This window comes from Balearica regulorum, chromosome 4 (genome assembly GCF_011004875.1).
Source record: "Balearica regulorum gibbericeps isolate bBalReg1 chromosome 4, bBalReg1.pri, whole genome shotgun sequence".
In the NCBI taxonomy this organism is placed as follows: domain Eukaryota; kingdom Metazoa; phylum Chordata; class Aves; order Gruiformes; family Gruidae; genus Balearica; species Balearica regulorum.
The window spans coordinates 69,222,837-69,239,507 of record NC_046187.1 but is presented as its reverse complement, the minus strand read 5'-3'; the positions used below and the strand labels follow the sequence as shown (position 1 = coordinate 69,239,507).

The following is a 16,671-nucleotide window of genomic DNA, read 5'->3' as shown; positions in this document are numbered from 1 at the left end:
CAAGGGAGTGCATTTGCTGTCTTATCCCTGGCTCAGAGTTCTGAGTCCCTTCTCTGTCATGCATAGTAGGGCTGGAGGAAGAGTAGGGGAGTAGCTTTTTATCACATTCGAATTCCTTGTTGCTGTATCCTTTTAAAGGAAAGGCAGATGAAGAAGTCCAGTATTTCTGAATGGGAATATGACTGTACTATATAATCTTATTTTTCTGGACATTATGAATAAATAAATAAACAGCAAAGCTAGTTTGCTGATGGCCTAACTGGAGAAATCAGTAGCTAAGCTTTTTACATCTCTCTACATAAACTAGATATGCGTGAAGAGAGAGGGAGCATCTGGCTCATAAATATTCTCTTTTGGTGAGCAAATTCAATGGCAATGAAATCTAACTGTAAAGTGTTAGCTAAATATTTTGTTACAATTTTCTGTAGCTGACTAATTGTATGTGTTACCTTATTCTATTTGAAGATGAGAAGAGAAAGTTTGCCCTGTTTCACACAGTTTGCAGATGTTAGGATATAGTTAGAAGCAAATTCTGTTGAAGTGCTTAAAAACCTCCAGTGGCTATACTAACATTAATTTAAGGTACCATTTTAAGATAGTCTGCTTTTGGTGCAATTTGTGTAACTTCTAAGGATTTTTAACATCACAGTGCTTTAAATTTCTTGTTCTTCAAAAATAATTAATTTGAAGTTCTGTGCCAATTCAAAATTAAGTTCCATTTCATTTAAAGCCATTGTGTTTTACTAAATGAAGTACAGAATGATCTGTATATGAAAACTTTTGTTAGACAAAGAAAATATTTAAGTATTCAACCACTATTTCTTTCAATTGCAGTTCAAGTTTAGTTGTTCTAATTCAGACTGAGTGATGAATTTGGGAGTAGTAAAATGGAGACTTGGAGTACCTGATGATGCTCTATTTCAGATATTGAGAGTTTAAATTATTAAAGGCTGTTCTCTGATGTAAATGTCTAACAAAGCTAAATAGCAGCTCTTTGTGAGAATGTGTTAAAGAGAAGAACAAAAATGTTCTGCAGGAGCAAAACGGGATGGCCATGCATTCAACGGGTGTTACAAATAAGATCATGTAGGAACCCTCCAGACCAATTGCCTTCTAACACCTAATTCTTCCCTCTCTCATGTTGCAGAGCTTCCTGATGGAAATACAGTGAGCAAACGTGATCAACAGCCAAAGATTTGTTCTCATCTTCTTCAATTGCTTACCACTGTTAGGCTCCACTGTTACCAAGTCCTCAGTCCCATTTGTGTCTTTGCTAATTTTGATTCCTTCCTCAGGGTACTGGCTGCCTCCTGCTTCAATTTCTGGTTCCTTCCTTTTTTCTGTCTCTACCTTCCCCTTTCTCCAATTCTTCTCCCTAGAACTCTGACAAAGTGAAACACAGGTTTCTTCCTCTCCTTATATTATTTTCTCTCCCTAACCTATCAAGTTTTTCTCCTCCTGGCACAGATGAAGTTTTTGTTTGCTGTGCTCCTAACTCTTCTATTTTCTTACTGACACCTGCAGTCTGTATTGGCATCTGTCATGCCTGTCTTGTCTTTTATTTTCCTTCTTGTCTTTTATTCTCCACTAACACTTTCATTGAAAATCTTACTCTTTAGAATGCATCTTAATACGCTTAGTCTCCTCCATCTTTGTGGAGAAGGAAAAAAAATAAAAAGCTCTTGACCTGCTAGTCAGTCTTGTTCCTTTTACCTCTAAGCTCACTCTATTCTTGTTATGCAGTTATTTTTCAACCTTTTGAATCCAGTTCTTGTTTATTGCTGTTCTCCACAAAGTCTCTAATGACCTTCTTTTGAAGAAAGCTGAAAAACAGGATTCCATTCTCATTACTGACTCAATGTTTACTTAAATGTCTCTGCTGATCTGTATGTTGCTCTTCCATTTTATAGCTTGCTTGAAATTCTTCAGGATAGGGCACTTCTTTTCTCCACTCCCCCCCCACCCCTCACCATGTTTGTACAGTGTTCAGCTCAATTAGTGGGTTGTTTTATAGGTAGGACTGTGAGCTACCGTGAAAGTACAAATAACTAATATGGTTTTGAGCAAAGGTTCCTTTCCCCCCGACCCTCTCCCTGGATATTTGACCGGATCAAATTATGTAGGTTGTCAGTGGGATTGATAATAAGTAGCATTTTAAAATGGCACAGCTAGTTATCTGCAAACGTTGTTTCACAAATTTGCATTGCACTACAAATTTAGAGCAGAATTTTGCTAATCTTTCTTATGTGAACTGACCTACTTAAGTCAGTGGACTACTAATATTTGCCACACAGTAAGGATTTGGCTCATAGTCTTGGGGAATGCATTTGAATGCACACAGGGAATATTGTCTGGTGTTTTTGTTAAAGGCTTCCTCCTCATTCCATTTCTCCTTATGAGATTTTTTTAACTTAAAAGTGGGAAGAAGGTAGGCATGATCTGACCCAGATGTGATGCCTAAGGAAGTTGTCTATGAACCTCTCTAATTCCAGTGGTGAGAGGAGAAAATTATCTCTGGATGGGAGCTGTTGTTTTGACTTCACAAAAAAAAAGTCCACTTGTCTCCTAGAAAAAATGAGAACACTTTTAACGCTTAAATTGCACCTAACAAATAAGAGGAGGAAGCTCAAAATGATAGACCATAGAAATCATAAAGTTTCAAGTGACTGAGGACAAATAAGGAACAACGATTGGTGAGCTTATGTGGAAGGGCAGGAACATTCTCTCAGGCACTGTAGAAATTGCAGACACCGTGGTCACAGAAATTTAGAGGTATTTACAAAGAAAATGATTTGCAATGTTTTTTCAGACTGTCAGTGTGGCTTTCTTGAGACTTTACACATCATTCACATAATTTATTATCTATTTATTTTCAATGATAATTTTTCTATATAATTCTTTTTCTTCGAAAGGAGAGAACACATGTTCATTTTCTGTGTATTTGTAGCTATAAATTATTCCTATGCATTTTTACTCAATTGTGTTGCTTGATTTTGGGGATCAAATGCCCTGCAAGGTAACATTTCTTCCCATTTCAGCAGTCATCATAGCAATGGGAGGAAGCTGCTCAGTGTTGCCTCCATGGAGGAGTCCACACTCTCTAATGTTGCATCTCTAACTTGGGTACCTGACTGAGAAACTTAAGCATCCAATATGCAAAATGAAGAAAGAGAGAGGTTTCTGATTCAGATGCTCCTAACTGCCCTCCAAAAGCTACACTGAGTGTACAGGGAGCTTAGGTTCCTAACAGAAACATCTAGGTTATTTTTCTAAGACGAGACAGTTTGACTGTCTCCTGCACAGATGCTGAAGGAAGTTCCTTCTTGACCCAGGTTGGTCTAACCATGGCATTAAATAGTTGAGTATAAACTTGCTGTTTGTTGTACTCTTTGCTGCTGACTTCAGCAGAGTTGGGATTTCATGTGCAGTGTGTATTGCTCACAGACCTTTTTGTCTTTTGAAGAACAAATCCAAGATGATAAAATAATGTGGTAGGGAAGGGCAAAATAAACCAGCTCCATCACAGATAGGGTTATTTTGTACAAAATAAATACGGGCATTTGCAAGCCCGCCTTCCTCATTTCAATCAAATTCTAGGTGTATTTTCTCATTCATTACATTTAGAGGTTCTCGCATTTACTTTCTGAACTGTAGCTAGTATTGTCATCAGTATTTATGCTGTACCTGCTTCCAATAAACAGGTAGAAAGCTCAGAATAAGACGTTTCAGCGTGGTCTATCCAAAGCTGCTGGCAGGACTGGATTCTTGTTATGGGTTACCACTTTGTACCTAACACTTCAGCTATGTACCAGGCAGTGCATATCCATAAGGAAAATGTTGCAAATGGTGAATGCAGCAGGTCCTGGTTTGTTTGGTGTTGCTGCTGGTGCTTACCCTCTACACTGAGAAAAAGAATTGGTTTTGTGCACAGCCTGGAAAAGTGGATGGTGTGTGTATGTGTAAGCAGACAGGATATCCTCAGGTTGAAAGGATTTGGTACATGAACAAGCATGGGCAAAGGCAGCAAATGACTGAAGGGGAATGGGCAGACACTGGAGAGCTGCCGGTACCACCACAGTGTTGACTGATGCTCTCTGCAGAAATTGCATTTCTAGTACTGTCACCTACAAAAGCTGTGTATAAATAGAATCCTAGAATGGTTTGGGTTGGAAGGGACCTTAAAGATCATCTAGTTCCAACCCCCCTGCCATGGGCAGGGACACCCTCTGCTAGACCAGGTTGCCCAAAACCCCATCCAACCTGTCCTTGAACACTTCCAGGGAGGGGGCCTCCACAGCTTCTCTGGGCAACCTGTTCCAGTGCCTCAATTAGGCAGTAAAGAATTTCTTCCTAATTCTTGAATTTACCTTCAAGAACCGTATGTCCTAGCTTCATTAAAAAGAAACAAAACCAAAAACCTGTGCGAGATTCATGCAGGATTACACAAAATGCTGTAGTAATGCTGACAAATGAGTTGTATTTTTTATGTTCAAGTACAGGCCCTAAACCACCAGACTGCCCCTCTCTCCTCTAAGTTGGTTTTGTGATTGTGTATTCCCTCTTCCGCTGTAGTGGTGGTTTTGGTACACAGCCATTTGTTTTCTGTTCAGATTCCTAAACTTCAGTGGTGCTTGTACCTTTTCAGAATACATGCCTTCTGCAGCAAATGGTTCATGGTTTCATGAGCAGATACTGAAAGCTTAAGGAAACTGCTTGTCTGGTCAGTTGAAAGATGTTTGCTGTAATAAGCCATTAAACACTTGGACTAAAGAACAAGCTTTATTTTATAACATGAGTAATCTTCCTCTTCTACTTGTCTTCCTATTTCTGAGCATACAGATTTTGACGTTGCTTTTCCAAGGTGATGGAAAAATGCAGTGAATGAAAGTAGCAGACCTAAGAAAAGCCCATGACCCGCAAACATTCCCTTTGTCCAGCTTTCCTTCCCTATCCAGGGAAGTCACACAGATTGTTTTATGGCCATCATTTTTTTCATACTTTGTAATTTGTCTTTTATCTACAAAACTGGGAAAAAAAAAGATAAATGACAGTTATTTTATCTTACTTTTCCCAAATGGTTGCTTTACCTCTAACGATTCCACTTGCATAGGCAGATATTTGGCAATTTCAGTAATATTTATACAAGCTGACATTGAACGACTGTTGCTTTTGCTACGTGTGACAGTATCGACTAGCACAAAATTGTGGCCGCACGTTAGTGTGCAGTATGTGTCAATGCAAACCCATTTAAACAGCTTGAAGGTTTTTTTTCTCCCTCATCCCCTCCCTTAAATTTTTTTCCCTGCCCATCTTAGCAGCAGAAGAGCTAAAATAATTACCTGCAGTCTCATTTTTCACTTTACTACATGCAGATCTGGTGCGGTTGGGCAGCGAGCGGCTGACTGGGAGGGGCCTGCTCTGATGCAGCACAGGCATATGACAGCAGTAGCAGCAACAGCAATCAGAGCCCTTCTCCGGGCGGGTTTTGCTGCAGTACGCTGATTGCCACTTTACAGCATCCAGCAAGATCCCCAGCAGCAGGCACTTGGAGGAGACTCTGCGTGGGCACTTGTTTAAGGAGTATCTGACTAAACAATTGGGTTATTCTTTAACTGCAGGAGAAGTGCCTGTATTCCCTTCACGCAAGCTCCCTACTGGCTTTCGGCATTCATAATTTATTGGAGCCGTTTCTCCCTCCGTCCTTCTCCCCTTACTTCTTTTTCTTTCTTTTTTGTTTTTTCCTTTTTTTTTTTTTCTCCGATCGTTATTTGCCACCCCCCCACCCCCCCAAATCTGTGCTGCATCACTAGCTCTCATTATGCTGTGCTCAGTAGCCCAGTGTGTTCTCCGCCTCTGCTAGGCAGTGGCAGCATGGATGGTGCTCTTGTGACGACCTCTGCTGATGCTATCAGTCCACTGCGGATAGGCATGCTGAGTAATCCTGCTGTAAATGGGCGAGGACACGGACACACGAAAAATTAACCACAGCTTTCTTCGAGACCACAACTATGTGACTGAAGGTAACATAAATGCTGTCATTATTCTCTTCTTGCATTGCATATTCTATGCCAGGAATGCACTGTCATATTTGGAGATGTAGGCTGTTCCTTTTTTGCCTTTTTTTTTTTAAACAGGGAGACTTTCAAGGCATTTTTCTGTGTGATGTAGCAACAGAATCTGTTTGAATTTGCTAAATCCCGAAGGCATTCTATTATGCTATGGCAGTATATGAAACTATGGGCTAAAGAAGGTCTTGCATTGTGCTGAGTTTGTGCTAGTGAGGTGTGCAGCACCTGGCATTGAATGCATAGTAGCTGCAATGTGGAAGATTGGTAGCAGTTGATTACTTAAAGATGAAAGATTTTAGAGCACTAAAGTGAGAGAAATAATCTGTAAAGTTAACTGTTTGCTGGTGTAATAAAGGTTATACATCTCATTTTGGTAATTATAGCTTGAGCATCACAGACATTGCTGAGTTGATTGTTCCCTAGAGAACCGTATACATGTAGAAGGGATACGTAAGCATAATCTTTTGAAATACTGCTGCCTTCTTTCCATCTTCTGCGTATGTGCAAGGTGCACAAGAAAAGAAAAGGTGGCTTCATTTTAAATCATTCAATGGCTGGTAGCTTATTACATAAAAAGGAATTTTCCTGCAGGTGACACACATTAAATGCTGAGAGAATTTTCCTTGAGACCAGTGAAATGGTTGAGTCAGGTGCTGATCCATATTTCCTTGCCAGAAAGTTGGTTTAACAGCAGGACAATTTAAGATTCATGATCGAACGGGAGAAATATATTTCTAGGTGCTTGACTTTGCAAATATATTTGTGTGTGCAGGGTTTTAGCAGCACTTTCCAGCAGCAGAGACAGTACTTCAGTGTAGGCTTATATAATATGACCATACTTAACATCAGGGTCAACCAATACTACTTGAGACTCAGTCTCCAGATTCTGTCGTCACTTGATCAATGCTCGGTCACTTAATACTCCCATGCTGCATCCTGAAATGTGATCAGCTTATGCTCTCTTGATTATTGATGATTTGCATTTTTTTAGAATGTAGAAAACAGCAGGATGATTTTGCCATACTGGGAACACAAAGCAGATTTTTCAGAAGAAAAATGAAAAATCCTATGTACTATCACTGTTACCACCGGCCGGTGTAATTGTTCGCTAATCTTGCCTCTAGGACATTCTTTGCATACTGGTTCATGTTTTGGTGCATTTTTTTATTTTGTTTTGAATTTTTGGTTAATTCTTTTTGTCTTAATGATTTATGTTTTGAGGTGTAGTCACTGAAGAAAAATTTGTCTTAAATTTATAAAATTATACTTTATATTCTGAAAAATGCACAGTATAATTACTGCAGTCTAATTTCTACATGTTGAGATTCAGATGGATATTTAATGGGCATGTGCAGCTATGTTAAAATTTAGACTTTCAAGTCTGTCAGTTTTGTAATCTGAGAAAAATAATCCCTTGTGGATTTTGCAAATCAATATTTTTCTCTTTTGTGTGTTACGGGTATTTTAAAAATTAGATGGAGATTTTTAGTATTTTTGGGGACATTGCTGAGGCAAGTTTTAGATTTTCTCATGTTTTATCTTCACTTGATATTTGGATCAGAAGGACTGGATGTTCTTCTGTGATTGCACACGGAGTGGCTTGTCTGAAATGGGTCAAAATATACCTTGAATATCAACGTTGGCTTGCATTATATTTTCCCTGTGATCAAAAGTCATGATGAAATATGTTGGCATCTGATTTTGAGGTAGATGAAGTATAGGAAATGTTCAGTAACAAAGTGTTAGTTCTTCAGCTCCGACTGTGTAGTGTTTCTTGGGAATGCTCGTTGGTCAGCTGTAATAAAATTCTTCACATCTGTTGTATCTGACATTGCCACACCATTTAAAAGATCATGAAAAACATGAGGGAATGCATTTATCTGAAATTTTTCCAGGGACACTTTCAGCTCAAAGAGGACCATGACAAATTTTAATTTCTCATTGATATAATTTGTTTAAAATGCATAATGAAGATGTAAGTTAAACTGATGCTTAAAATGTGCTTTGTTTGTTCTGTTTTGTTCTTTTTGTGTGTGTGTGTGTGCGCGCGTGGGGTGGTTGTTTTTTTTTTAAATTTTGTTTGAAGATTTGACTCCATGAAACAACCTTTAACACTTCTTGTCTGTAAAGGCCTGAAGTGCTTTCACAGTCTTTCCATTTGGTCCTATGATATGTGTATGATAGTAACATACATATAGAAACACAGTTGCAGCCACTAATGCATTGCTTCGTTATACTGGAAAATAATTTTGTTGAGGTCAAACTCAATTATTTCTTTTGAGGTCTTTGGCTTTTGTAATCCACTATTTAAAACAAAGAAGTAGTTTATATTGTATCCAGTGTATTGGAGAAGTTACTGATTTGTTGTTATCTGTGAATAACTTCAATTTTTTTCTTCTGTTTTCAGAATTTTAAAATCTTGGTAAGGGGTGTCCTCTGTCCTTGCTGCTCCATGCAGCAGACTAAATTCATTTACAAAAGGAGGTATTTCTGACCTTTATATGCACTTTCTTCCTCTCTATTCCCTGAGCAAAGTAAAGCCAACAATAATCAAGATGTGGGTTAACTATATAGTATTGCTTTAATGCTCTTCCTCTTTAACTTCTTCCGTGATTTAAAAAAAAAAGAAATAAAATTGGGTGACATATGAATTTACTGGGTACAGGAAAACTGTGAGCCAAATCTGATTTGCTCTGATCTCACTACTGGACCAAGTGTGTTCCTAACAAAACTTGCTTGCTTGTTTGAGCAAAGTTCAATTTCATCTCTTTGATAGGTCATTATTTTGTAATGTTAGGGTTATCTGTATCAAGTGTGACTTTACCTTGACTATGGAAAATTGAATTGCTTTTTTAAATCTCAAAAATCCCTTGATTTGATGGTTCGTGTTTTACTGTTACGTTATACTGTCTCTGGTAATAGGTGTTAGATGCAGATATGACAACGGTGACTACCTAGACTTGTTTCTCCTGTTAGATTGCATATCTGCAATAAAACGAACGGAGTTGAAACAAGCAGGACTTGAATAATTTTGCCATTATAAGTCTTAAAAGTATGTTACAGTTGCACAATGGAAAAAGGCAAGTTAATTCCAGCAGCAATATACAGTAAGTTTTTCAATGATCACTTTCAAAAGTGTTTTTTGAAGGAAACTGCTTTAATTTGAGTTCTTTTTGTGGGGAAAGCAGAAAAGACCTGACGAGACTTGTAAAGGAAGAGAAGAGAAAGACCTGAGGCCTAGAAAATGTGACCTTTGAGAAAAGATTGAACTTTTTTATGCGAAAGCGGTGAAACACTGGGATATATTGCCTAGGGACCTTGTGTAGTTCCTATCATTGCAGTTTTTCAAAGCATGTCTGTAAGAAATGACCTGGGGATAGCTGAGCCTCCCGTGGGGCAGAGGGATGGACTAGATGACCTCTGAGATCAGTTCAGGCTTGTGATTCATTGCTGAGCTGTGTTTTATCTTTATTGCCTTTTTCACCCCAGCTGTGGGAACCAGCTGCCCAGGAGGTGTGGTGTCAGTAAAATGTATTATTTCCACAACACCTTTAGAAGAACAGAGAAGAGAGGAGAGACACAGTGTAACATGGGGAAGAAGATGGGCTGGACGAGAGAAACATTGAGCCTTCATAGGCAAAGTCTGTTAGGGGAGATGGCAACAAAATTGGGGACAGGGAGTGGAGTTTGGGGAAGGGATAAAGGAGGGAAAAGACGTGTGCTTTTGGGCTCAGGGAATGTCCTTCAGTCCCAGAGGTCCCTTGACATTACCTGTGCTTAACGGTAAAACTGACAGGACTGCTGATGTGCTTTGCTGCCTCAGGACCTGGGATCAGGCACACAGGATCTGATTCAGAACAGTGAATTGTGTGATATGGTTGCTGTATTCCTGGCAGGGGCAAACTGTTGTGAGAAACGACGGTGCTGCTCCTTTGAGCAACTGCACTGTTAATTCAGTTACTCTGTATTTTACAGACTTAATGATTGACAGAGAAATGATGAACAAAATTCACTATCCATACCAAACTGTGTTGAAGGATGTGATTCATATCCATGAACCCTCATTTGTCTGGAGAAATGCTTCTCTGGTGGCAAAGGCTTTCTGCAGGTTGTATGCAGACATGTCTAGCGTATCGATTCATCCCTGCCTTTTTATGCATTCTTCCTGTTTTGGGAAGAAAAAAAAAGTTCCTTATATTCTCAGTTTCTAGAGAGAGACAGGTTCCTCCCTTGGTCTAGGCCTGCAAATTCAAGTGAAGCCAGTGAAGTTGCACAGGTGCGGTGGGGCAGAAGCTGACCTTCACTATCTAGTCATTTATAGAGCCAAACGGTGCAGATTGGTTCCATGTGGCTTAACTTCTATTAAAAAGTTAATCATGTTAATGGTGTATTAACCTCCTCAAATGTGATATTAGAAGAATAATGAGAATTACCAGTGTAGTGTAAAACATATTGAATCATAACCATGTGAAACATTTATTATAGAGGATGAAAAAAGATAGGGTTTTTCCTAATGATTTTAAAGAAAAATCCTCTGCAGATTTTGGGGGCTTCCCCCCTCCCCCCCCCCCCAAGGAAATTAGTATCTCTGATCCTCATTAATCAAAGTTAAGGGAATTTATCATTTTCATCTGCCAAGAAGAAATGAATTTATGAACTTGTCTTTCATAAACATCTCAAATACAATTTGAATAATAGCTGAGTACCTGAGAGTATTGGATGAATATAGCGAACCAGGTACTGCTTTACTGGCTCAGGCTCACCATCAGTCTAGTCTGTTCACTTGTGACCAGCCATTCTCAGAAATAAGCTTGTTAAGAAAAGTACAAGAGGTAAGTTTTCCTCTCTGAACCTCCAGCAATTCAGGATTTATGTGTGAACATTGATGATTTTTATCTTTTTAGAAAACTCATTTAGAAACAGTTTTAGAATGACCCTAGAAATTATGGCTTATTCTTATTCTAGTCACTTGTGTTATTTATGTTTTTCCTCAAGTCAAGTATGAACAGAGGTAAACCCTGTTAAAGCATAGCTTTGCCCCTTGTTAAACAGGATATAGTTATGTCTTTTTGTGCATGGATTTGGTTCTTCTTTCATTGACAATGCTTTTCAAATGAGTGTTGTGGGTAGCCTTGAAGATTTGGATTAATAAGGTTTATTCTATCCAAGTGATGTTGCTGACTTTGTAATCTTTATTCATGCAGCTTAGCTGGGAGAAGCCATGGAGACAGGGCTAGAGCACAGCTGTCACTGGCTTGCACTGAAGCCTGAACTGTTTGCTCAAGCCTGCAGCTGGATACGTGGTTCAGCACGCAGGAAAATCAAACGTTGATGCTACCGAAAGCTTGGATCTGCATAGCACAGACATTTAAGGCAACATCCAGTATGGGTAACATGAGACAGCAATTTGTTCAGGCAAGCCTGGAATATGTGGTATAGATTTAGCCAAAGCAAATTACACCATCAGCAAGATTTGCCACTATACAATACCAGCTACACATTGAAAGTACTGCACAGACATTCCATGTCTGTTAGGCATCCATAATATCATCACCTCTATTTTACTTGCCAAATCTGCTTTCTGAAGAAATAATTAGGAGTAGGATTAGGACAGTTCTGACCCTAGACTGGCACTTTGGTCTTTCTTAATTTGCTGTTCCCAGCATTTCCAGAGAGCAGGGACATGTTAGTGTTAACTTGCTACTGCCTTCTCAAAAGACGTGCCTCTTCAAGGAAGGGGTTAGTTTACCGACTGGCTGTTAGATTCTTCTAAGAGACCTCTTCAAGCCACTCTGAGCTGCGAGACATGCTTAAAAGGCATGGAGTTAACTAGGTTTGGATCTCCGAATAACGTCATGCCTCCACATGACAATTATTCACATGTACCCTGTAAGATGTTACCAAACGTGACTAAACTGGGTTGCAATCTTTCTTATTTGCAAAGGCATAAATCTCTAATGCTGGAGTGCTGGTTTTGGTGGGTTGTCCTCAGGGACCGATGGCAACCTTGGCTCTCTTTGCACTCATATGCAGTCAACAGATGATCTCTCACTCAGTAACTGAATAATAACTATATATAGTTGCTGTGTAGTGTTAGAGGTCCTGGAGAAGTGAATAAGATGTATTAACAAAAGAAAAGAAAGTCTAGAATATTAGCTACATGATAAACAAGCCAAGCTGCTTCCATGACAGTGAGTATGCAGAGCTGCAAAAGAACCTGGTTGTGCCAATCTGGGACTTTTCTCAGGTGCCAGCAGTGTCTGAGTGGCACAAAAAGATCAGTTAGTTTCAGCAATTTAGCCTACATGCCATTTATTCATACGTATATTATGATATATAGATAAATATGGACTAGAAACATTATAAATAGAAATGTTTATAGTAATTTAACTACATAACTACTGCATGTAATAGATTTAGCTACATATAAACCTTAAAAATGGAAGTTCAGGAGGTCAACAGTACGGTGTATGTGTAAGATAAAATACAGGTATAAAATGTGATGTATGCAAGCCAGATTTCTTTCTAATTGAATCTGACAATTCAAAAGCATTGAATAATGTAAAACTAAACAACACTGCGCAGGCAGAGTCAGTGTCATCGTTCACTGCAGGAGCAGTTTATTTAGCATATGCATCATTATGGAAAGAAAACTGTACTTTGCAATATATTTTGTTTTCTACGTAGACCTCAGACATTTCAGCAATGTATCATATATTTAAATGGTGAGTTTAGAGAATAATAGATGTGGTTCTTACATCAGTTTAAAATGTGAAACACGATACAATAACACTGAATATTTTATAATAGAAAAAAGAATGGAGTATCTTTTATTACAGCCATAAAAAGGCCATCAATCATTACTGCTTATGTTGTGTTACTACATCATTACTAGTTTCGGGATCTTTGAGACTTTCCACAGTGTGTTTCATCTACCGTAGGAAGGCTTTGTATAGAAGAGTGTATGCTAAGAGAAGGCAAGGTATTTATTTGCTGGCTAATATCGGTGTAATTGTTTTGGCCAGGGAAAGGATGCTAGATTAGGTAATTTTCTCAGAAAATTAGAGGAAGTTATTATGGAGATTTTTTTTTTTTTAAACAAGATAGGGTTTTAAATGCACTTCTAGCCATATTGAGGCACTTTCTTTATCGACTATTTCTGTAGTTCTTAGGGTAATGCTAAGTTTGCCTTTAGTGATGAATGTGGTCTAAATTACCGGTTCCTGGTGAAAGTTCCCCAATTCTTTACCAAGAACAAAAACCAAGATAAAGCAGCCTTATATATAGAAAGAGAGTTCCTTTTCTCAGGTATGCTTCCTTGCTGAAAAACTATTGTACCTGCTATTTTTATTGCTTAAATGCAAATGAGAGCAGACTGTATTTTGCTAGTGCAAATACAAGTAATAAAAACGTACATTAAGAGACACAATTTCTAATAACATCTTTCAGCACGACATGTCATGCAGTTCAGTGACTCTGGTGAATTATTAATATGACAGGGGTTTGGGATCTGTTTGTTAGATATAGCAGTGCTTTTCCTTTCATATTTACTGATTCATCTGTTTAAAAATGAAAAGATGATGATGGAAACATCTGTGTCTAATATAACACATTTGTGAGTGTTTTACTTAAGAACAGAGTGCAGAAGAAAGTAAAGGACTGAGAGTTGGTTTATTATCCTCTAGTTCCAGTTCAACTCAAGTCTGAATAGAACTTAATAAATTGTCACCTTAATTCTTCCCATGTGTAGTGCTTTTGTTATTCATGTGACCTAGGCGTTGCAAGCAGTCAATGACTGTGCAAAATAACACCATTTGCATAAATTCTGAGGTTAATGCTGCCCTGTGATAATACTGATTGCATTAAACACAGCCATAGCATGCTCTGCCTGTTGGGCCAGTTTCTAGTAAAAAATAAAGATCAACAGTGTTCAATTAATAATAAGTGATTGCTTATTTCCTTCTCTTTGTTTTTAATGGATCCATATTATTTCTTCCTGAGCTAAGATTTTAAATGAGTATTTCAAATAAAAAATAGTTCTCAAACAGTGAGCTAGTCACCAGTTTTCAATAATTTATTTCTAAAATTTTATCCAGTCAGTGCAACCTCACGTTCTATTAACTTTGAGAGGTTTCAATTTATGATAGAACTTGGCACAAGGTCTTTAATAAATCTTACCAGGGTTTTCAAATTTATAGCTGTAAATCAGGCTCTGTCACTATTTTATAAATAATTTCTGATGGAATGTCTTTATTTCTACATTGAAATATGATAAAAAGGAAAATTCAACTAAGAAATTCATTAATAATAATCAATTAGTAAAATTCAACAAATAGGCACAGTGGCCTAGTAAATGCAGGGCAAAATTGGCTGCTAAGGTAGCACACAAGACTCTTGTCATGCTACATGTTAATTTTGACACCCTGCTTGATTTGATATTTTTCATTTCCACATGCAGATCTGTGATATGGGAATAACCACTGCAAGATGAAGTCAGATGTGTATTCTGTAGTCTTCTTTTGAATGGAAGATTTAGGTCAAGTACATTCTCTTTAATCAGTAGTGAAGCTCAAAGCAGAATTCACATATGCAGTGTCTTTGAAATAGGTAGCTGTGAATTATTACATGTCTTAAAGAAATTCCTAGAACACCTGATGCTAAGAGTCAAGGAATGGCCATATGGATGGTGGTGCTTCTCATTGCTTGAGTGCAATGTGAATTTGATTTTCTGCATGTTGCGTGCGTTCATGCTTTTGTGTATATGTTACACTCACAGAAGTCTTGTGGATGACTGACTAGTATATGTTTTGTGGTGTGTCTGTATTCCTGCCAGTTGCTATGCTTGAAATGTGAATCTAGAAGTATTAGTCTGGCTATGTAGAAGTTTCAGTGATGGGAGATGGGACAGTAAGAGCTTGTATGTAGGGCACTGCGTGTCTTTCAAGTCCCATATGATTCATGGACTATTTTGGTCGATGTATGCCAGTGTTTGCTGAACAGGGAAGTGAGACTTGGTCTGTGACTGGGGTGAAGCTTTCCTTATACCATGGCTATGAGAAGCAGTGTCCGGTGGTTCTGGTCTTCCCCAGTGGTGGTGGTGAGTTACAGTTTTCTGAAAAATGGATTACTTGAACATGGATTTTATCTTCCAGTTAGGTATGTACTTAATTGTTAAGTTTAACATTTCTGTGCTTCCGCTTGCAGTTCAGGAAAATGGGTCATATAGAGTAGAGGCTTTTTGTGACACTGTGTAAATGTTACAAAGGTGCTAAATGAAAAACAAATACGTTGGATCTGTTAGCAGTAATGACATTGCAAATCGACCAATTATATTAAAAATTTAAGATTGACTACCTGCGAAGTTACACTATGTCCAAGTGAAGGTTTTTAGTTGCTTAAACTTTGAACTGTCCTGCTGAAATTACTGCAGAGTATGAGTTGCATGAAGTATAAACAGGCAGCTGTTTGTTGTGTTGATCTTTCCCAACTTGTCGGTTAGGTTGAAATACTGAGAATGTTTCTTTTACTTTTTCATACCTTCAAATTAATTTCAAGGTTTTTTAAATTTGGGGTTTGGCTTGGAACTGCTTGTGGATGCAGTTATTGCCAGCAAGTAGTCCATTCTCCAGCGGAGGCTGTAGCTTGGGCTGCCCACCCTTCCTTCTCTGCTGCTGTTGGAGCCTGTCCCATCACAGGGGGAATGTCAGCAGAGAGGAGACCAAAGCGAAAGAATTCGCCCACCAACCTAAGAGTCCAGCTTCTCCAACAAATGCCAGCGAACTTGTCCTGCTTTTTGTCCCCTGCTATAAGTCCCTTGCTAGCAGAGAGTGAAACCCCACACCAGCCTGCTCCTGAGGGCACAGGGTGCTGTGAGCAGTGCTGACTTCCGCAGGTGCAAAGTTGCCATCTGTCCGCAGGGTCCCGTTGCAGCTCCATGCAAACTGTTAAACTGATGTGCGGAAAATTGGACTCCACAACTGGGAAAGTTGTAAAGTAGGTATGTTTATTCAGCGCTGGGCAGCACGGGGGGTCACCCCACCAAAATCGTGCGCGCCTTGCAGCAATTCCCTTTGAATTTTATACAACAAAATGTTACGTATTCAAAAAGCGCCTATACGTATTTATGATCTGTCTGTGGAAAGGCGGTCTTATTACAATGAGTTCATTTCCATTGTCTCCGCCTTTAACTCCTCTCAGCTGCGCACGCGCAGTGCCTCTTGGTGGTCGTGGGCCGGGGTCTTAGGGATGAAGGCCGTATGTCTTCCTCACTGTGCACTTTTCACCTTCACCACAAAACTTACTCAGACCGGTTCCTAATTAGCAGAGAATCCTCCGTGTTCATTCCATTCTGATTTACTACCTCCTTATCTTGTGATTGGTTACAAAAATGCAAGCAGAATGAAGGGTCATCTTGACCCTTCCTTACGCTAGTTCTTGTTAAAACATCTTACGTAAGGGTTAAGATTACTAGATATGTGGCTTAAGCTAGTTAATGGTCCTGCTATTTCCCTTAAGTGTTAGTTCCCTCTATCAAAACGTGCACCAGAACCAGCGTTAATGTTTCGGTCAGCGTTGTAAAAGCTTACATTGTAATGTAATGCTT

The 16,671-nt window shown here is 38.8% G+C and overlaps 1 protein-coding gene across 9 annotated transcripts in view; it reads left to right on the top strand.

Annotated features, from left to right (window-relative positions):
• The window catches only part of PPP2R2C (protein phosphatase 2 regulatory subunit Bgamma), a 209,918-nt gene that overhangs the window by 52,161 nt on the left and 141,086 nt on the right, over nt 1–16,671 (top strand). For 3 of the 9 annotated variants that reach the window (XM_075752528.1, XM_075752531.1, XM_075752529.1), the window contains exon 1: nt 5,394–6,020. The exons of 4 other annotated variants lie outside the window; for them this stretch is intronic. In XM_075752528.1, coding sequence (XP_075608643.1) covers nt 5,951–6,020 — 70 coding nt within the window. In that variant the 5' untranslated portion in view covers nt 5,394–5,950. Of the gene's footprint in view, nt 1–5,391; nt 6,021–16,671 lie in introns of those variants that run through there. 2 more of the 9 variants (XM_075752536.1, XM_075752534.1) reach the window with 2 other exon arrangements.